This window comes from Chrysochloris asiatica, unplaced genomic scaffold (genome assembly GCF_000296735.1).
Source record: "Chrysochloris asiatica unplaced genomic scaffold, ChrAsi1.0 scaffold00024, whole genome shotgun sequence".
Taxonomy (NCBI): domain Eukaryota; kingdom Metazoa; phylum Chordata; class Mammalia; order Afrosoricida; family Chrysochloridae; genus Chrysochloris; species Chrysochloris asiatica.
Window position 1 is genome coordinate 20,278,330 of NW_006408542.1, and position 16,632 is coordinate 20,294,961.

Genomic DNA, 16,632 nt, shown 5'->3' on the forward strand with positions numbered 1-16,632 from the left:
GGCAGCAATGGGCTCAAGCATAGCATCAATTGTGATGATGGTGTGGGACTTGGCAGTGTTTGGTTCAGTTGTGCATAAGGTCTCTATGAGTCGGTACTGATTCGATGGCACCTAACAACAACAACACGATACAAAGTAATGCTGCGCCCCAGGGAAACACATCAGATCAGAGCTGGGGCCTGAGTAAGGCTATTGCATCCCACCCTAATCCCCTTAACTGATAGATAGTATCGTCACATAGCTGCTAAATCACCTTGTTACATAACTATCAAACAGCTGAGAATCATGTCCCAGCTAAGGTGGCACATAGTTTGGAGGGACACAGTTCAATTCATGATAGCACTAAACCCACAGTTTCTTGTATTTTTCATGAGGAGATAGCTACTGAAAAATAAGGAAAAAAAAATACAAGAAGTATCAAGGAAATCCTAACACTGGCACACATCTAATGCCAAAAATTGTTAAAGTGGTGTGCTAGCGGCAAAGCCAGAGACACTGATCTAAATCCAAGCCTTCATTTAATTGACAAGAAGAATGCAGGCCCCAGAGGTGAACCTGCTTCTTGATCCTTCAGAACCAATGGACAAGCTACGGGAAGGTCTTTCTAACTTTGAATCTACCTCAGTTTCTTGGCCTCTGTTCTTCTCCCTTAAAAGTCAGGGTCTGTATTGACAATGGAGTTCCTGGGTGGTACAAACGATTAACAATGCTGGGCTGCTAGCAAAAAGCTTGGTGGTATGAATCCACCTAGAGGTACCTTGAAAGAAAGGACTGGCAGTTTGTTGCTGGTAGTAGTGTTAGTTGTAACTCAACTCATGGTGACCCCATGCCTTAAACAGAGAAAAACTGTTCCATAGGGTTTTCTTGGCTATAGTTTTAATTTTAATTTAGTTTTTGGTAGAAGTTTACAAAGCACATTAAGTTGCCATTTGACAATTTCCACACAAATTGCTCAGTGACATTAGTTACATTTATCAAATGTGTTAGCATTCTCGTTCATTGTATTCTGGTTGTCCTGTTTTCAGTACTCTAGTTTCCCTACCCCCTTATCTTCTCATCTTTGCTTTTGAGTAATTATTGACTTTTTGGTCTCAGACAGATGGTTTCTAGGTAGAGCACTGATCTTAATGAGTCTCTGTTTTATGTACCACTGCTGTGTCGCCAAAAGGTGATCTCAAGAGATAGACTTAGTTTTAGGTTTAAAAAGTGTCTCAGGGCAGTGTAGTGTCAAGTGGACCATTCTTTTAATGCCTGGACGTTAACTTAGAGTCCTTAGATTGGCTGTGGGGTGGGCTGTGAATCCGCCTCAAATATTGGCAGCGTTTTGTTTCTTTTAAACTTTTTATTGTAAATTGGATGAAAGTTACAGAGCAGATCAGTTTTCCATTAAACTCTTCGAACACATTTTGTATCATGACATAGACTAAAATCCCCACAATGTAACATCACTTATCCCACTTACTCCCTGTGGTTCCTGTTTGCATTCCTCCTCCTTTCCTAATCCTTCTGAACTTTGCCCTTGTAGGTCTAAGCAAAATGAAGTTTTTAACAACTTCAGTCTTTTGTCCATTTGTCATAATGTTATTTATTGATCCAATTGTGAAAACTTTTTCCTTTACATTGACATGCAACCCATACTGATGGCAGCAAGCAAGGTTGTATCCTCTGCGTATCACAGGTTATTAGTGAGTCTTCCTTGAATCCTGATGCCACATCCTGCTTCATATAACTCAGTTTCTCAGATTATTTGCTCAGCATACAGATTGAATAATATGGTGAAAGGATACAACCATGACACACACCTTTCCTGATTTTAAACCATTCAGTGTCCCCTTCTTTTGTTCGAATGACTGCCTCTTGGTCTATGTACAGGTTCCTCGTGAGCACAATGAAATGTTCTGGAATATCCATTCTTTGCAGTGTTAGCCTAAGCTTGCCATTTATACACAATCAAAAGACTTGGCATAGTCAATAAAGCACAAATAAAAATCTTTCTGATAGTCTTTGCTTTCAGTCAAGATCCATGTTGACGTCAGCAATGATATCCCTTGTTCCAAATTCTGTTATGAATCCAGCTTAAGTTTATGGCAGTTCCCTGTCAATGTACTGTTGCAACCATTTTTTAATTATCTTCAGCAAAACGTTACTTGCATGTGTTAATAATTACATCCTCTCTTTGAAAGAGGAACAAATATGGTTCTCTTCTGTTTGGTTGGCTAGGTAGCTGCTGTCTACCAAATTTCATGGCATAAATCAATGAGTACTTCCATTGCTATGTGAACTCCTGGTGTGAAACTGTAGGATAAGCCCTGGATCGCAAACCATAGGTCGGCTGATCAAGCCCACCAGCTGCTCCCTGGAAGACCTTGTATGTGGTCACTATGAGTCGGAACTGACTCAATAGCATTTAACAACAAGTGGCACATTCATTCATTTGTTGGAATTTTTCAGTTTGTATTTTGTGCATTCCTTGAAACTTTTTGTCTTGTGACATTGAATGAAAATGACAGGGAGTCTTGATTTTCACTAATGCCTTCAGTGTATTAGTGTAGCTTAGACTTTTTCACAAGTACCATCAGTTCTTGATCATATGCTGCCTTTGGAAATGGTTGAACATTGACTCATTTTCTTTCTTTCTTTCTTTTTTTTTTTTTGGTACAGTGACTCTGTATTCTTTCCATCTTCTTTTGATGCTTCTGCATCATTCAGTAGTTTACCCATAGAATCCATTTTTCTTCATTCCTTTCAGCTTGAGAAATGCTGAGTGTATTCTTACCTTTTGGTTTTCTAACTCTAGGTCTTTGCACATTTCATTATGATATTTTACTTTGTGTTCTCAGAGCTGCCCTGTGAAATTTTCTGTTTAGCTCTTTTACCTCCTCATTGCTTTCATTCACTTTAGTTTCTCAGAGTCTCTTCTGACATCTACTTTATTATTATTAAAAAATTTTTTTAATGTATTTATTGGGATGGTTTCCCAGCATTTGGATTCAGGGAGCTTTTAATGCTGCTTCTTTCTGTCTGAAGGAACATCTTTCTGCAAAGCTTTGCTTTTCCTCCTGTCAACTGACAGAGAACAGTGCAACAGCCAACATACAAAACTACTGTTTGTACCAGGCTAAAGACCATGGTGATGTTACAGCATCCTGGGCATTGCACATCCATGAAGTAAGGATTGGGACTCGGCACCAGACTCTTCTTCTTTTGTTTCTGCTTCTCCTCTTCTAGAGAGGGATGAAGGGGATTCTTTAGCAGAGGCATGATCCCATGGGGAGGTCATCACCACCAGAAAGACTGACATCCATTTTTATCTTTTCTTTCTTTCCTGTCTTTTTAATGAAATTTTACTTTGTTTTATGATTTTCTTGATGTCATCCCATAACAGATAGTGTTGTACTTCAAGATCCATGTTGAAATCTTGAAATGTCTTTTTTGACAGTGAATATGAATTTGTCTTTCTCAACATAACCATTTACTGTTGGATTCAAAATGGCTAATACCAGTCCATTTCAGCTCACTAATGCCTAGGATGTTGATGTTTATGCGCGCCATTTCATTTTTGACAATTTCTTACTTTCCTAGATTCATACTTTGTGCATTGTATGTTCTGATTGCTTATGGATGTTTGCAGCTGTTTCTCCTCATTTTGATTTGTGCCTCATCAGCAAATGAAGGTCTTGAAAACTTTACACCATTCACGTCATTACAGTCAACTCTACTTCAAGGAGGCAACTCTTGCCCAGTCATGTTTTGCATGCCTTCCAACCTGGGGGGTGTCATCTTCTGACACTATATTGGATAGTTTTCTGCTATTCATAGGGTTTTCAGTGTCTAACCATTCAGAAGTAGTCTGCTTCTCCTTTTTCATAGTCTGGAAGCTCAGCTGACACCTGTCCTCCATGGGTGATCTTGCTGGTATTTTAAAATGGTATAGTTTTCAACATCACAGCAAGATTCACGTCACCACAGTTAGGAGGCTAGTAGTTCACACTTAGAATGCTATCTCTCGGAGGAGGCTTTCTCTCCATGTCAACTGTGGAGAAAGGTCCTTGTGTCCATTCAGCATCTGTAGGTCCAGCATTCTTTGGAGGTCTCCATGCGTCTTGACTTCAATCCCTGCTTCCCAGGTATGAAGGGCACTCTCCACTCCCAGCTCTTCTTTCTTGGTGGTAGTAGGTCCCTTTCCCTTTGAACTCTGCTTTTATAGCTTAAGTGGGATTGACTCAAGATGCAGCCTTTAGATTTCATCCGGCTTCATTAGCATCATGTTAAGCACCCGTTGAGTCAGTTCCAATTCATAGTGACCCTGTATGGGGTTTCCAAGGAGCAGCTGGTGTGTTAGAACCAGTGACCCTGTGGTTCAAACTGACCTTGCAGTCCAGAGCACTATCCTACAGCACCATACCAGGACTGCATGATTTTTGCTGGGAAACCAGAGCTTAATCTTACTGGTTCTCCTTTGTAGGTAACTTCTTGTCTACCACCACCCACCACCACCACCACCACCACCACCAACCCCACCACCACCACCACCCCAAGTCACTGTCAGGATTCCTTTCTTGTCTTTGAGTTTGGAAAGTTTGATTATGGTATGTCTTGGTGATTTTCTTTTGGGCTCTATTCTTTTGGAGTTTGTTCAGCTTCTTGTATACTTATCTTTCATGATGTTAGGGAAGTTTTCTTCCAACAACTCTTTTGATGATTTTTCATGACGATTTTCTCTGTGCTTGTCTCTTCCTGTTTTGGAATTCTAATCACCTGTGAGTTGTTCGTCTTCTTGCTGTTCCACATAATGTTTAGGCTTTCTTTGAATTTTTTCATTCTTATTTCTTATTGTTCTAGCATACTAATACTCAGAGATTTATCTTAAAGCTCACTAATTCGGGCTTCCATTGCTTTGCATACACTCCTTTGCCCCTTCAATGTATTGTCCATTTCTGAGATCTTAGTAGTATTAATCTGGATTTCTAGTCATAGATTTTGTGTTGTTTCAAAATGTGCGTTTATTTTGTCTATTTGTTCTTGTAGTGCTTTCCTGAATTCTTCTAAAGGCTTTATGGTGTTCTTGCTTTCCTCAATCTTTCAATTAGTCCTTTAAAGATACCTAATGATCATTCTTTTGAATTGTTTTTCAGTTAGTTCCATTACCTTTTCTTCTTCAGAAGCATTTTCTGTGTCTGTATCCTGGGTTGTCCTTTCCTGTGTTACCGTAATTTGAGGTGTGACCTACTAAGAGTGAGTGGATCAAACTGAGCAACAAGTTCAAGTAAGCCCCCCAAATTTCCATCTTGTGAGAACCCGAACACTTCATTTCTCCCTTAAAAAGATAGTTCACATTCAGCAATTGTTATGACAACAAATGCCTTTCCAGTACTAACATTCTTCATTAATATTTGTTTCTGGTACGTTAAGCCAAAACCACATCGTCAGTTTAAATATGGCAACATACAGTCTCTGTGAATTGAACTGTTTTGATATATCTCATATTTGAGTTATTCCAATTGCTAAATCCATCCGTAACAAATCAAGAATTTAATTATGTAGGGCTGAATATTTTGCAAACAAAACAATATACTGAGCCAACTCATGGAGAATACAATAGCCTTTCTCTCTTATAATTTATATCATCAGCTTTACACCCTATGTTGTTGTTGTGAAGTGCCTTCGAGTCAGTTCTGACTCATAGCGACCCTGTATAGGGCAGTATATTCTGCCTATTAAACCTTGTTTGTTGTCTCGAAATGAATCAGAGACCTGTTATCTGTTAATATAATCCATCCTTGCTCAGTTGGATCCAGTTGCATATTAGGTGAATGTTGCAAGAGTTAGACTTGACAGCCCACCCCCACCTCGTGTTTATTAGAAGGAAGTAGTATACTCCCTAGAGATCCTCTGAGATAAGGCATTTTACTTACAGGAGAGGGGACCCTAAGAGACAGCTATCACTGAAGATAATGAAGTGGTAGGGCCTCATAGCTTTAAACAGCCTTGTGAATGGGTGCCCTTGTGACTTAATTTCCGGCTGATACATTCTCATGCCCTGGAGCTGATATTAGTCTCAGTTAGTGCCCTGCCAGTTCCCTTCCATTGTCGTGCTCATTTTTTCTTGTGTCCTGTGTGCTTGGCATCTGTGGGTCTTTGCTTTGGACAGCTGGTGCTCTTTTTTTGATGATACCCTAGGCACATTCTTACCTTTCTTACTGAGTAATGTGTCCCTGGTTACCATGTGAAATTATTCCTTATTGTGTGTCACTGCTTTGAAAGCTTGAAAAATACTTCAAGGCATAGAGGCCTGACTGAAGGGGGCGGTGAGTCTGCCTGGGGTGGCCACCTAAGCCTGAGGTGATGTAGGCCAGCTTAGAGCCCTCGGACCATAAGGATTGTGAGGGAAGGATGGATTCGGTTTCGGGAGTTGGCCAGATGTAGTGAGTAAAGAAGGAAAACTTCAGGCTGACTCCAGTGAAAAAAAAGTCTCGACACCAACTCGATGTTTTAGGATCAAGATAACATCTTGTTTTAAAGACTCAGTCTTGGTCCCCTTCCATGGAAATTGGGAAGCCTGGGTTTGGAGGGTGCTTTGGGGGAGAAGGGATCCTTTTCTTCGATTGTTGCTTTGCGAGCTACAATGATCCCAGTATTACAGCTCTGTTGTTTTCAAGGAATACTCAAGCAGCCAGGTTCCCTCTGAGGTTCTGCGGGTTTGATGAGGATGTGTTTGTGGGAACTCAGCCAGTAATGCCCCCGCTTCTGTGTCCTTCTGCTAGGAACATTGTGAAAGGCATGAGAGAGCTCCGGGAGGTCCTGCGCACTGTGGAGACTAAAGCAACCCAGAACTTCAAAGTGGTAACTCAGAGGTGGCCCTGGGGCTGGTTTATTCACAAGTCAGATTTCAGTGGGAGACCACAGAAGTCCTGCCAGGCAGCTCCTGATCCAGTGCTTGCTCCTACTCTCCCTGCCTGTACTCATGGCAGACACTACTAATCAATCTCAGCACTCTTTCCCTCTGAACCTGGGAAGCATCCTCTGGCTCCTCCCTGTCACAGCACAGCAGCTGTCCCCTCAGGTTAGACTAGAGAGTAGAAACTTATTGTCCTCCCCTCCCTGAGCAGAGCTACATCCAGCCGAGTGGTGCACTAATTCTTAGGGATCCGTTTGTAATTTTATGAAGTAACGGGAAATTGGCTTTCGTGTCCTGATGCAGGCCTGCTTTCTTAGACCCTAAAGTCAGTTCAGCTCTAGAACTTCCAGCCAGACATCAAGCCAGGCATCTGGCTGAGAGAGCCACCTGCCCCTGTGGCTGTATGCTGTCCTCCAGCTCTGTTCGTGGCCTGCTGGGTACTCAGAGCTTTGCTGGGCTCCCCCAGCTCAGGAGAATGAGGAGAGGAGGTAGGAGGTACAAGACTAAAGCGGCACCCATTTAAGGCAGCCAATGAGATGAGGCAGAGCTGGGGCCACTGAGCAGCAATTGGCGTCCTCGGGAGTGGAGTAGCAGGGTGCCCGGCGGGGCACACATTGCAAGGTGGACAGATTTGGTGGGTGGTAGGAGAACACTTGCTTGGGTCTGAGTCCTGCCCTTTCTTCCTGCAGGTAGCAGCCAAGCACCTGGCAGGTGTCTTGCTCCACTCGCTGAGTGAGGAGTGCTATTGGAGCCCATTATCCCACCCTCTGCCTGAGTTCATGAGCAAAGAGGAGAATTCCTTCATCACACAGGTCCTGCGGAAACCTCACCTCTACGAAGGAGACAAGTGAGCTCTGTGGGCCCCGCTGGACCATGTCAGCCTCATACCCACACCCAGCATCCTGTCCCGTTCCTAACCCCTCTCCCTGTCCTGTGCTCTCTCTGACCACCAATCAGCTCACTGCTAGCCAGGCACTGTAGGGTCAGCAGGAGCCAACTAAAATAGAGAAGACAGTGTTCAGGTTGAGGGCTGGGGGGCAGGGACAAACTCTCTAAGGCATCCAGACACCAAACAAATTATTTGGGGGTTACCAATAAGTTGGTGTGGCACTGTGGGTAAATGTGTCAGACTGCAAAGCTGTTTGAACTGTAAGATCTGTGGTTCAAGCTCACTAGCTGCTCTTTGGAAACTCTATACAGGGTCGCTGTGGGTCAGAACCGACTTGATGGCACTTAACAACAACAACAGTAGTTAAGCTGTCAGCCACACAGTTGGTGGTTCAAACCCATCATCCGCGCTATGGGAGAATGCTCTATCTGCAGCCATGCTGCCTTCCACATCTCTAACTCTGGATGTGCTTAAGTGTTACAGGCAGTATCCAGTGCCTGTGAATTATGCAGGAGAGGGTCACCTTACAGGGCTGGTGCTGACTCCAGGGCCAGCAGGGCTGTGCTGGAACCAGAGCTGCCATTTGTCTTCCAGCCTCTATTGCCCGAAGGACAACATTGAGGAAGCGCTCCTGCTCCTCCTCATCAGCGAGTCCATGGTAAGTTCCAGGTGGTACTCAGATCCTGTGGGCTTGGGTTGTGGTGACTCTGCCTCCCAGGGATATCTCTGAACAGGCACACACACAAGGGACAAATCTCACTTGTGAGGTTTGAGCCTGGATGCACAGGGCTGCATTCAGGAGCCTGGGACCTGCCACCAGGTGACTAGGGACTGAGGGACTGCATCCCCTCACCTCTTTGGGGTGACACAAGAGGAATCTCAAGCAGTCCACGGTCTTTGGGGACCAGCCCTGTGCTGGGCACTGTGGTGAACATGAGAGCGGGAAGAGCAGGAGCTTCAGGGGCAGAAGCCTGTGTTTGGGGCACAGCTCTGCATCTTTCCTTTCATTAACTGAGGGCCGGGTGCAAGCCATTTTCTCTCTGAACCTCAGTTTCCTCGCCTGTAAAATGACAGTCACTCAGAGGTCATTGCATCAATAGAAGGGATTCATTCATTCATTCCTTCAGCAACTGTTTAGGAAATATCTACTTAGTGCTAGGCCCTCCTCTAGATGCCAGAGATGCACTAGCAAATAAAACTGAGGAAGCTCCTTGTTGGGGAGAGCTTATATTCTAGTGAGGTGGGGGTGGGAGGGGATGTCTGTTAATAAGCAAAATATCAGTCATACTAGTGTGTCAGTACTGTGGGAAATAAAGGCAAGCAGGAGTGAGAGGACTGGGTAAGGTACACAGAGTGCTGGGTGTTCACAAGACCATGCTATGCCCTGGGTAGGAACACAGGCTAACACATGCACATACACACGTGGCCACAGTACTGGCAGTTCCCCAGAGTGGCCCCGGCCCAAAGCACTTTGCTGGCTCAGTGATGTGGGGAGCTGTGTGGTTGGTGCGGTGGTAGTGGTCTGCTGAGTGGTGAGGTCAATGGGTGGGGTGGAGTGGGGCATCTGGAGCACCAGAAGCCCAGTATTCAGGTGAGGTCCCCAGAGCATCTGAGTGAGAGCAGTGGAGGGTAAGAAACAAGGAACCCCCATGAGGGGAATCTCTCAACAGCCAGAAGTGATGTTCTTTTGTATATCTGGAACCTCATGAAGCAGTTCTCTTGTGTAGGGAACTGTGATCAGGGGCTTGCTTCTGGCTCAACAGCTCTAGTAAGTGGACAGGAGGAGGGCCACGGGGCTGTGGTCATGCAGGTGGAGATGTGAACACTTTCCACCAGTCGGCCCTAGACCACTGAGGGCCCTCGAGTTGCCATGAAGGCTCATGGATGATGTGCTTGTGGAGGGAGTGTGGTTGCTCAAGGGAGAGAACGTATTACTGGTCAAGCAGATATGGAGATGGAGGTATGTACAGCCAGGCTTCCCCAGGAAACCAGAACCAATAGAATGTGTGTGTGTATGTGTGTGCATATACTAGGCACTTCAAAAAGCTCATGGAAAAATTCCATTATCTTTTCATTCCATTTCCCCTGAACTTTTGGACGCTCTCTTGTACAGAGAGAAGGAACCATGGTGGCACTGTGAGTTAGGCATTGGGCTGCTAACTAGCCTCTTTGAGGGAGATAAGAGTCTGCCCACTCCCATAAAGATTTAGTCTTGGAAACCCTATGCGGGGTCGCTGTGAGTTGGTGTCAGCGTGATCGCATTGGGTTCGGTTTTTGGGATTTTGTACAGAAAGAAAGGAAGAGAGGTAGATTTATTCTAAGAAATGGCCTCACATAATTATGGGGGCTGGAAAGCCGAAAATGTGCAGGCTGGGCCATGAGCTGGTCACTCAGACAGGAGGATCTGTATTATAGTCTTGAGGCAAAACTTCGCTCAGGAAACCCTAGTTTTCTCTTAAGGCCTTCAACTGACTGGGCAAGGTATATCCATGTATGGTGGGCACTGTGCTTTGCTTTGAGCCAGCAGATTGAAATGGTGAAATCATATCTACACAATATGTTCTTAGCAACCAACATCCAGACTCAGGTCTGACCAATAAATAAGGACATTATGGCTTAGCCACATTGACACAGGGATCAAATGGGAGATCTGGTTTTCACAGAAAATGGGCCTTGGCTCTAACCACACACGGAGCCCTTATTTCTAATTGTGGAGCCCCAGACACAGACCAACCCACACCCTGCCCTTGCACACCCACCTGGGTTAGCCACCCACCACCCTGCAGTCAGGAAACACAGGTCCTTATTATCTATCACCTTCATGTGCTGAGGATTACAGTGTCGTCCCCAGGTGGATGGTAAAAAGATGAAAGCAGGAATTCTTTTAGGTTCTTTCTTTTGTCAGGTTCCAAGCTGATTGACACATTTCATTTAGGCAGGCATTATCTTCATCTTGATGAAAGTGCCAACTTTGAATTGTCTATTACCTACCAAAACAACAGTTTAATATGGTTCATATTAACAACAGTCTAAAATGCTCCCATTTAGAAAAGTAAGGTGTGTTGTCTATGAGACTAAGCAATCAGCATTTACTCTAAAACCAAGATGAGAAGGCAGAGCAGGCAGAGGAATTAGATTAGCTGAAATGTAACAACCAAAATGAAAGTGATCAGAATGTTGTCACTGAGAAATGTAATCAGTGTCACTGAACAATGGAAACTGAAATATTTCTTAACTATAAAATATTATTAAAAAAGAAAGCTAGGTCTAAAACAGGTAGCCATCTTGACCCAGATCATGCATCAGTAATTCTTACAGCCATGATTCAAACTCATCCATCTCCCTCAATAGCCTCTAAGTGCAGGATGTGGAGCCCTGTCACCTGGCTTCCAATCCCAACTCGACCACTTAGTAACTGCTCTGAAAATCCTCACTTTCCTCATCTGAAAAAAGGGCAAGGGGCTAATTTTGAGGCTCAGATGAGACAAGGCTTTGAGAGGGGTTTATAAATAGAGAGGTGCCTGTCTATTGAGAATTGCTACCATGTTTATCCTTGGCACAGATGGAAGCTGGGCTCTGTGACCTCAAGCCATTTTCTGTGCCCTCTACTTGACCTGAGTCCTCAGATGCCTTTTCATTAAGGTTGTTGTTGTTAAGTGCTGTAGAGCCAGTTGTGACTCAGCCACCCTGTGTAGGGTTTTCGAGGAGCAGCAGATGGGTTTGAACCTCTGACCTTGCAGTTCAAACGGATCTTTAGACCAGTGCTTTTCCTATAGCGCCACACCAGGACTCCATTTTTTGTCGTCGTCCCCTACCCCCTGCCCCCAATCCTCAAGCTGACCTATATTTCAAAGTGGAGAATGGCCTTACTCTAAAAAGCAGCCCACATGTGAAGCCAAGGTGTATTTTCCTAAATATGTTGTTTCCTTTTCAGAAGCTCTGTTCTTTTGCAGAAGGGTGTGTGGGAGGCTGTCCTGCCTGGGGGTTTGGGAGAGTCCAAGCTGCTGACCAGGTGGGCGTCCTGGGAACATCCTATAGAACCCAAGGCAGAGGAACTGCCCAAACACTGTTTACACTGTAGCTTGGAGGAGGGCCTCTGATGGTTCTGGCTGGTTGATTTCTTCGTGTTCATACCCAGCCTGCCAGTCTCTTAGAAATTTGAAAAGTCTGGGATAGAGCGCTAACAATGGACATAGCTTTGCTGTCTCATCTATAGAGAAAGGACTGTCTACTTGGGATCTAGAATTATCCTCTGGCTTGGAGCTATTTCTCAGGGAGACCAGACCAGACCACTTCTATCTTCTCTCCTGTCCTTATATTGCACCTTCTTTCCTTAACAGGTGTGACACCTTTGATCAGTGATGAAAGGAACTAGGGTGTGACTCTAGCTGTGGCAGTCTTCCAGACTGACCCCTCAGCTGACCCCTGCGCCTCAGCCTGGCCTCCATGAAGCTTTAGGGTTTCCTTCATCTCCTTTTGATGGTGGCTGAGTTTGACTGCAGATGACAGGTTGGAGGAGAAACCTCTAGAACAGCCGTTGGCTGCCTTGGCTTTCCTTGTATGCTCCTAATAATTGCAGCATTCAGGCACTCGGTATTTCCCAGGATGCCCGCATGGCTGCAGTAAAAGCTGTTCCAGCACAACCAGTCCAGTAGGCATAGTCATCATACCTCTTTCCCCAGGGGAAGGGTGTTTGTAGGTTTCCAGAGCAAGTCAACCTCTTTTTATGTGGTTTGGTTCCCCAAAGAGTAGCTGCCTGGGATCTGCATGTGGGGCTGGTCCCTTGGACGTGGTTTTTTCAAAGGACGTGGTATGTGAGATTAGAATGAATGGGAGAGCCATTGTCTTTCAACAGGCAAATAGAAATGCTTTTATGGGAATGCAAGGGATATGAGTTACTGCTAGTTAAAGAAGATGGGTGTTTCAGACCCAGTTTCAAGGCTTCGAGGCCAAAAGGGCATTTAAAAATCCATCCGTCAATCCATGCATCTGTCCTTTTATCCATCTCCCTGTTCATTTGTCCATCTGTCAATCGTTGCATATCCATTCACCCATCCATCAAGATCCTTGTATCCAGTCTTGTTTGAGCAGCTGCAATGTGCCAGGCCAATGCTAGGCATTGGAGATAGTGTGGAGGAACAGTGCAATAGAGCCACTGTCTCACAGGTATTGCCCCCTGGTGTAGTGGGCACAAAGATGTGGAGGAAATCTGATCTCAAGATCAGGAGTCCTTGTGTGGCACCGTAGGGTAAGCACTCAACTGCAAGGTCGGTTTGAACCTCAAGGTCAGTGGGCCAAACTCACCAGCCACTCCTCGGAATACCTTGTGTGTGTCACTATGTGTCTGAACCAACTTGACAGCACTTAACAGTATGATCAGGAAGAATTACCCCAATCAGCTGAACCCCAAGTGCAAATTCTAGTTTTTGAAATAATCACATGTCAAACCATCTGACTTTCTCAGGCAGGGAGTGTCAGGGGATACTCACATTTTTGTCTTTTCTAAGCTACTGATCCATGACATAAAAGCACAAGGGGGCTTTCAAAAAGTTCATGGAAAAATTGCACTGTCTTTTTTTAAAAAACTTTATTGTGAATTGAGTGAAGGTTTACAGAGAAGATCATCGGCTTTACATTCAACAAATCACTTTGTTTCATCTCAGTGATTGCAGCCTCTCCATGCAACAACATGCTCTTTTGAGCTTGAATGAATGCGCATTCCTTACTAGTGTTGTTGTCTTCTCTATGTATCTGCTTGCTGGCTGAAACTACGGGCCACAAGGATGAATTCCTTTCTAGACCTGAAGGGGGTGTACACTGTCTTTTAATTCCATTTTCACACGGACTATTGGAAGCCCCCTCATATGTGTGAACACAGCTGAATCTTTGGGACTCTAGCTCATTCAGCTGGGCTGGACGTTACTGTTGGAGTCCGATTCTCATAAACAGAACATGCACAAAGGCTGGTGTGGAATGAGAGTGGGATGGGCCGAACTTCTGGGTACTGGAACCCCACCAGTGAACAGACCTAACTCTAGCATGCTTGGTGCCGGGCATCTGGCAACTTGATAATTAAGTTTCCATTTGCAATCTGTGTGGGTTTTCACAGTTTCTTACCCCTCTGAGCCTCAGTTTCCTCATCTCTGAATGGGACTGATGAAGACTCTCTTGCAGGGATTTGATGGATTAAGTAAGAAAACAAGTAGGAAGGTACCTTATACATTGTGGATGAACAGTGAATTTTCGGTTTATCCTGATAAGAACTTGGTTCTGACTCAGTCATTTTAAGAAAACATTTTAAGTCCAGATTTTGTTGGGAGAAAAATTGGTTTAAGAATACCAGTCAATTTAAAGACAAAAAACAAAACAAAACAAAAACTGGTGCTTCCTGGGCTTAATTCCATTTGGGTTTCAGCAGATGAGCACAGTGTGTTCCAGCTTTTGGCACTTGATGTGTTTTTTAAACACAAGGCCCTGCTCTGCTCAGTGCTGTGAAGGGTCTAGTCAGGCCCCGCTGGAGTACCGTGTGTGGCTGCTGGAGGCCTGGCCTGGGGCACTGAGTAGATGGGCCACATCACACAGCTTGTTACTTCTTGTCTTTGTGGACCAGCAGCTGGACAGCCGGTAGTAATTATGTCTGCAGGAAGGGGGCCTGACAGCAGGAACCGAGCACTAGGGCGTTTTTTCCAGGGGTGGGACCTTGAGGGCGCAGATGCTGCTAGGACACTCCTTTCCAGGGTGAATGTTGTGGGTGGCAGTGGTGGTGGGTCCCGAGGCTGCTCCTGGGCCTATGGAGAGGCAGTATCTGAGAGCCGGGCCTTGGGCACACTGCTCCAAGAGCATGTTCTCAGCAGTGACATAGTACCCAGGTTTGTAGTAGGAAAACCCAGCCTTGGGTTTTGATTTGGTCCTTTAGTCCTGAGGCTTCTGAGGAATTGACATGCCTATGGGACAGCTTGTTGGAGTCAGGGAAGGAGCCAGAGTAGGAAGTCCAGCTGCCTTGGGCCACTCTGTATACTAGGGGCAGCTCCCTCGGCCTCCCTGGGCCTCACTCAGCCTTCTCATCTGTTAAATAGAAATGATAATGCTCTGCAAGGTCGTAGTGAGACTTCTGTGATACCACTTACAAAATGCTTTACACAGGTAGCTGTTGGAGTCCTGTGCATGTCCAGGATTAGAGGAGAGACAGGACTAGGCCAGCACCAGCGGAGGCCCAGAACTAAGTTTATTTATACCTGACTGAGTTGGACGCCCAGATGGTAGAGGATCCAGGAGGCAGCTGGAGAGCAAGGCAGAGGCTCAGCCTCAACTCCCTGGACCTTGTGCTAACCTGGGGCTGCCTCTGGAGGCTTCATCCTTGCCCCCTCCACAGGTTCTGCTCCTGAAAGGGTGACATACTCATTGGGGATGGCCATTTGGACAAGATTTGTCCAAGCCTCAGGCTTCGTGAGGATCAGTCTGCTTGGATAAACAGATTTACACACACTCATATTTACTCCCTGTGCTATCATCACAGACCAGAAGTGGATCCGCTTGGGGAGGAGCATGGTTTCTTTATGCGCTTTCTGACCTGCTAGAAGGCCTGGGAGAGTCTGCCCCTGGGAGAAAATCCTGAACTCAAGGATAACTGTGTAGCCCTAGGACTAAATGCATGCCTGGAGTGAGAGAGTCTCTGAGAGCAGCACCTGCTCTGAGGTGGGGAGCTTGGATGGCACAGGGTTTTGGCGTTGAACCCATTAGACGGAGGGCATATTCTGCCGTTATTCCTAGAAGGAAGTCCCTGGGTGGTACCTAGAGGTACCTTGGCAGACAGACCTGGTGATCTGCTTCCTAACCTTATGCAGTAGTTCTACTCCACACACATGGGGTCTCCATGAGTTGGAAGTGATTGGATATCAACTAACAAGTGAGAATGGTGGTGAGAATCTTTAATAATGGGTCACAATTGCATTCATTCTGTCACTGCATTTGATGCAGAAGGTTTCCTAGCAACAAGGTCATTTAAATGGTGGAAGGGAGAGAAGTGGCAGGGAAAAGGGGAGCTGGTTCTTGGCCTTAGAGCAGTGAGGAGGGAAGGAGCAGGACAACTGGGGCAGTGCCTGAACTAGTGTCTGAGACCTTGTCCTCTGCAGCTTCCTCTGGCCCTGAGCTGCACATGTATTTCTACCCTGCTGTGCCTATCCAACAGCCCCCTCAACTTCCTTCTTTCTGCCTGGTTTCCCCCACCCAGCCCTGTTGCCATTGGTTACATACACAGTCGCTGCCCAGCAACCACCTGGGAGCATGTATTTCCCAGCAGCCCTGCCCCAAAGCCTTAGTAACCATGGGCTGCAGACTTCTTGCCTGTCCTCCTCTGGGGACTCATGCTTCACTCTTGGCCTAGCAGGAGGGCCCTAGCACCAGACCCCTTCCCTGCTTGTCTCCTATCACCAGAAGATCTGCTGCTGCCATTCTTTCTGCTGGACCTGGTCTTATTGAGACCTAATTAATGCCCAGTCCTGAAAATCCTCCTTGGAAACCCTCAATATGAGTCGGAACCGACTTGACGGCACTTCACAACAACAACTGCAAATGCATCCCTGCTCCACACCCACATTCAGAGGCCCTTCTCTCAAAGGTTGAGGTCTCTCAGCCATTTGCTGGGGATCTAGAGAATCACAGGACACAGTCATACCCCTATCCTCAGGAGCTGGGAAGCCAGCCAGGCACCCAGGCATAGACTTTTGTGTTCAGGGAGCTAGGAGAGGACAGATGTGGGACAGTGGCAAAAGGAAGGGAGACCTGTGTTGAGCTTTGAGGGACCAAAGATGGACCATGTGAATAGGGGGCTTTGTGTGACTGGAGG

The 16,632-nt window shown here is 45.7% G+C and overlaps 1 protein-coding gene across 2 annotated transcripts in view; it reads left to right on the forward strand.

The window, feature by feature from the left end:
• TTC7A (tetratricopeptide repeat domain 7A) overlaps positions 1 to 16,632 on the forward strand; it is a 149,831-nt gene that overhangs the window by 66,802 nt on the left and 66,397 nt on the right. The window contains exons 6-8 of one of the 2 annotated variants that reach the window (XM_006839425.1): positions 6,765 to 6,843; positions 7,588 to 7,745; positions 8,382 to 8,445. In XM_006839425.1, coding sequence (XP_006839488.1) covers positions 6,765 to 6,843; positions 7,588 to 7,745; positions 8,382 to 8,445 — 301 coding nt within the window. The remainder of the gene's footprint in view (positions 1 to 6,764; positions 6,844 to 7,587; positions 7,746 to 8,381; positions 8,446 to 16,632) is intronic. The other variant, XM_006839426.1, reaches the window with a different exon arrangement.